General features: G+C 46.9%; 1 protein-coding gene across 1 annotated transcript in view; it reads left to right on the top strand.

The window, feature by feature from the left end:
- The window catches only part of NEFH (neurofilament heavy), a 7,794-nt gene extending 6,885 nt beyond the window's left edge, over positions 1-909 (top strand). Inside the window, exon 5 of the mRNA XM_029233134.1 lies at positions 13-909. Coding sequence (XP_029088967.1) covers positions 13-909 — 897 coding nt within the window. The remainder of the gene's footprint in view (positions 1-12) is intronic.
- Positions 910-3,888: the final 2,979 nt, after the last annotated feature.

The raw sequence follows: 3,888 nt of genomic DNA, 5'->3' as shown, positions 1-3,888 counted from the left end.
TCCCCAGAGAAGGAAGAGGCCAAATCCCCAGAGAAGGCCAAGTCCCCAGTGGAGGTGAAGTCCCCAGAGAAGGCCAAGTCCCCAGTGAAGGAAGAGACCAAATCCCCAGAGAAGGCCAAGTCCCCAGTGGAGGTGAAGTCCCCAGAGAAGGCCAAGTCTCCCGTGAAGGAAGAAGCAAAGTCCCCGGAGAAGGCCAAAAGCCCTGTCAAGGAGGAGGCCAAATCCCCAGGGAAGGTCAAGTCTCCTGTGAAGGAGGTCCCAAAGAAGGAGGAGGCAAAGTCCCCCATGAAGGAGGAAGAGAAAGCCCAGGAGGTGAAAGCCAAAGAGCCCCCAAAGAAGACAGAGGAAGAGAAAGCTCCAGCCACACTGAAAACTGAGGAGAAGAAGGACAGCAAGAAAGATGAGGTGCCCAAGAAGGAGGCTCCAAAGCCCGAGGTCCAGGAGAAGAAGGACCCTGCTGTGGAAAAGCCCAAAGAACCCAAAGCTGAAGCCAAGAAGGAAGAGGCTGAAGATAAGAAAAAAGCAACCACCCCAGAGAAGGAGGCTGCTGCCAAGGGGAAGGAAGAAGCCAAACCCAAAGAGAAGACTGAGGTGGCCAAGAAGGAACCAGATGATGCCAAGGCCAAAGAACCCAGCAAAGCAGCAGAGAAAGAGCCGGAAAAGCCAAAGAAGGAAGAGACGCCAGCGGCACCTGAGAAAAAAGATGCCAAGGAGGGGAAGGCCACAGAGGCCAAGAAGCCTGAGGAGAAACCCAAAGCAGAGGCCCAAGCCAAGGAGCCCAGCAAGGAGGCCTCCACACCAGGCAAAGCCAAGGCAGAAAAGGCTGAGAAATCCTCTAGCACAGACCAGAAAGACAGCAGGCCTCCAGAGAAGGCCACAGAAGACAAGGCCACCAAGGGAGAGAAGTAAGGCAGGGAGAGAGGAACATCCAGAGCAGCCAAAGAAACTCAGGAGGGTCTGGGAGCTCAAGGGTCGGTGTAACCAATTTTCATTTTTTCTCCCTTTTCTTTAAGAAGAAACTCTGCTTAGACTATGGGCCCTCCTTCACCAAACAGGAATTTCTTTTAGCAATGTGTTAGCAAGAGAGGGTCCTTCCAAACCCCGGCCCCACGCCCCAAACCCTCCCTAGGCAATGGACAATTATGTTATGATAGCTTATGTAGCCGAATGTGATATATGCAGAATGCCACATGTAAACACTTGACTATAAAAACTGCCCCCTCCTCTCCAAATAAGTGCATTTATTTCCTGTATGTGCAACTGACAGATGACCGCAATAATGAATGAGCAGTTAGAAACACATTATGCTTGAGATGTCTTAACCTATTCCTGAATGCCTTCTGTTTTCCAAAGGAGTGGTCGAGCCCTTGCCCAAAGCTCTCTGTCCTGGAAGAGCTGGAGCAGGTGGGGCTGGGCGCTGGCCACTGAACCATGCCAGGGCGCACTTTTCCACTGGAGTCCACTTTCAATTGCTTCTGTGCAATAAAACCAAGTGCTTATAAAATGAAAATGCTGCTGTTGTTATTTATTCTTTTCCTGCGGGCAGGCTGGGGGATGGGCCAGGGAGGTCTTGATCTCACTCTTAAGAATGCACAGGACTGAATGGGAATCAGAGGTCGTGTGCGGGTCTGGGACCAGTTACAAGGCCTCTCGTGGGCTATTTCCCGGGCACAAACCATGTGCCAGGCAATGTGCTCAGTGCTTTATCTTTAAAATCTTGTAGATAGGTGGACTGGTGTGTGGTTTCTCAGTGAGGTCCATGGACCACCTACATAAGCATCATCTGGGAGCCTTATAAATATGCACACTCCTTGATTCCACCCTAGACCACTGAATCAGAATCTGAGGGGTAGGCCTGGGACAGTGAATGCTTCACCAAGTCCCACTTGATTCTAATGCACGCTGAAGTCTGGGAACAGGTGAGGTCCTGAGGACACTGAGCCATCTATTTAAGAGTTCTGCATGTGTCCTTTTTTGTAAGGAGGGATGAGCTTTCTGAATGAGGGGCCATAGGTAGCTAATTCACCTGTAGTGAAGACTATAGTCACCACTATTGGGAACAATTTGTCAATAGTCACTTGACTCCAACATGCTTCTCCAGACACAAGTTTGAAAGCTGTGGTGCTCTTGTGGATTTATGTGGGGTCTTTACTGTAAAATTTTGACCTCATGACTTACTTGTAATGACTAGAATATGGCAAAGTGATGGGATGTCATTTCTGAGAGTAGATTACAAAAAGATTCTGGCTTCTGTTTTGCTTATTCTCTCTTGCTCATTCTACTTGCTCATTCCAATTAAAAGAAGGAGAAGCCTACATGGCCAGGAACTGAAAGAGGCCCCTGGCCAACAGCCAGTGAGGAACTGTGGTCCTCAGTACAACAAGAAACCAAATCCTGCCAACAACCACACTGTTGAGCATAGATGCAGATTCTCCCCTGCTGAGCCTTCAGCCCCAGACAACACACTGGCTGCAGCCTTCTGAGAGACCTTAAGGAAGAAGCACCCAGCTAAACGGCACCTGGATGATAGATGTTTGTTGTTTTAAGCCACTAAGTTTTGGGGTAATATGTCACATAGAAATAGATGACTGGACTTCCCTGGTGGCACAGTGGTTAAGAATCTGCCTGCCAATGCAGGGGACACGGGTTCGAGTCCTGGTTCAGGAAGATCCCACATGCCACGGAGCAACTAAGCCCGTGTGCCACAACTACTGAGCCTGTGCTCTAGAGCCTGTGAACCGCAACTACTGAGCCCGTGTGCTGCAACTACTGAAGCCCACGTGCCTAGAGCCTGTGCTCCGCAACAAGAGAGGTCACCACAATTAGAAGCCCGTGCACTGCGAGAAAGAGTAGCCCCCACTCGCCACAACTAGAAAAGCCCGCTTGCAGCAACGAAGACCCAGCGCAGCCAAAAAATAAAAATAAAATAAAATAGTTAACTAATACAGCTTCTCTCTCAGGAAGGCCTTCTTTTCATGGAGATCCTAAGTAGCTATGGGCTTGCACCCTTCCAGGTACAAATCAGGGAGAGAGAGATAGTGTCCCCACCAGTTCAACCAAAGTCTGAGAACTGAGTCTCATTACATGGTCAGGTTATGTGCCCATCCTGAAATTAATGGAACATACTAATTGGACCTGCTGGGTCACATGTCAAACTCTAGATCCAGGGTGGAGTCAGCCATCTGAATTATATAGACTGGACCTGACATTTCAGAACCCAGGGATAGAGAGGATTCTAAAATTTTCTAGAGAGAGAGAGAGAGAGGAGGAAAAAAAAAAAAGGATCAAGAACAAGAATGGTCCCAAACTTCTCAATGATGGGAAATGCCTAGAAGTCTATACTGATAAATCAAGTGTGAGGATAGATAAAGGGCAATTTAAAGCATACAAGGTCCCCAAAAAGTTACTTCCCATAAACCCTTTCTCTGAAATCACTAGGGGGACATGCTCAACAACAGGAGACTATAAACCAAGAAACAGAAAATCTAAGAATACAGAAAACAGGGACTATAACAAAGAAGAGACAAGAAGGGAATCCCCAGGATGATGACAGAGAAGAGTTGATGGACAAGAGCTGTGCAGCCCTATCTAGACTAGAGTGGGTCTGGGGAGAGAAGGGGGGGTTCCAAGAAAAAAATTAAACTGATAAATTATTTGACATGATCCACCATGTATAAAATTGAATTGAAAGCCCTTTACTGAACTATTGGAGAGTGTGGGAAAATTTAGTCAATTTCAAAGAAAACAAAGTAACTCCAAGACAAACAAAAAAATTATGTATAAGAGGAAGTGTAATTATAACACATTAGTCAAATCAACAGGTAACAATATTTACATAAAAATAACAAAAGCAATGAATATGGATTATACCAAAAAGCAAGATAAAAA

Source organism: Monodon monoceros, unplaced genomic scaffold (genome assembly GCF_005190385.1).
Source record: "Monodon monoceros isolate NGI ecotype Baffin Bay Population unplaced genomic scaffold, NGI_Narwhal_1 Super_Scaffold_1, whole genome shotgun sequence".
Classification (NCBI taxonomy): Eukaryota; Metazoa; Chordata; class Mammalia; order Artiodactyla; family Monodontidae; genus Monodon; species Monodon monoceros.
The sequence above is the reverse complement of the archived record's forward strand: the minus strand, read 5'-3'. Positions and strand labels throughout refer to the sequence as shown.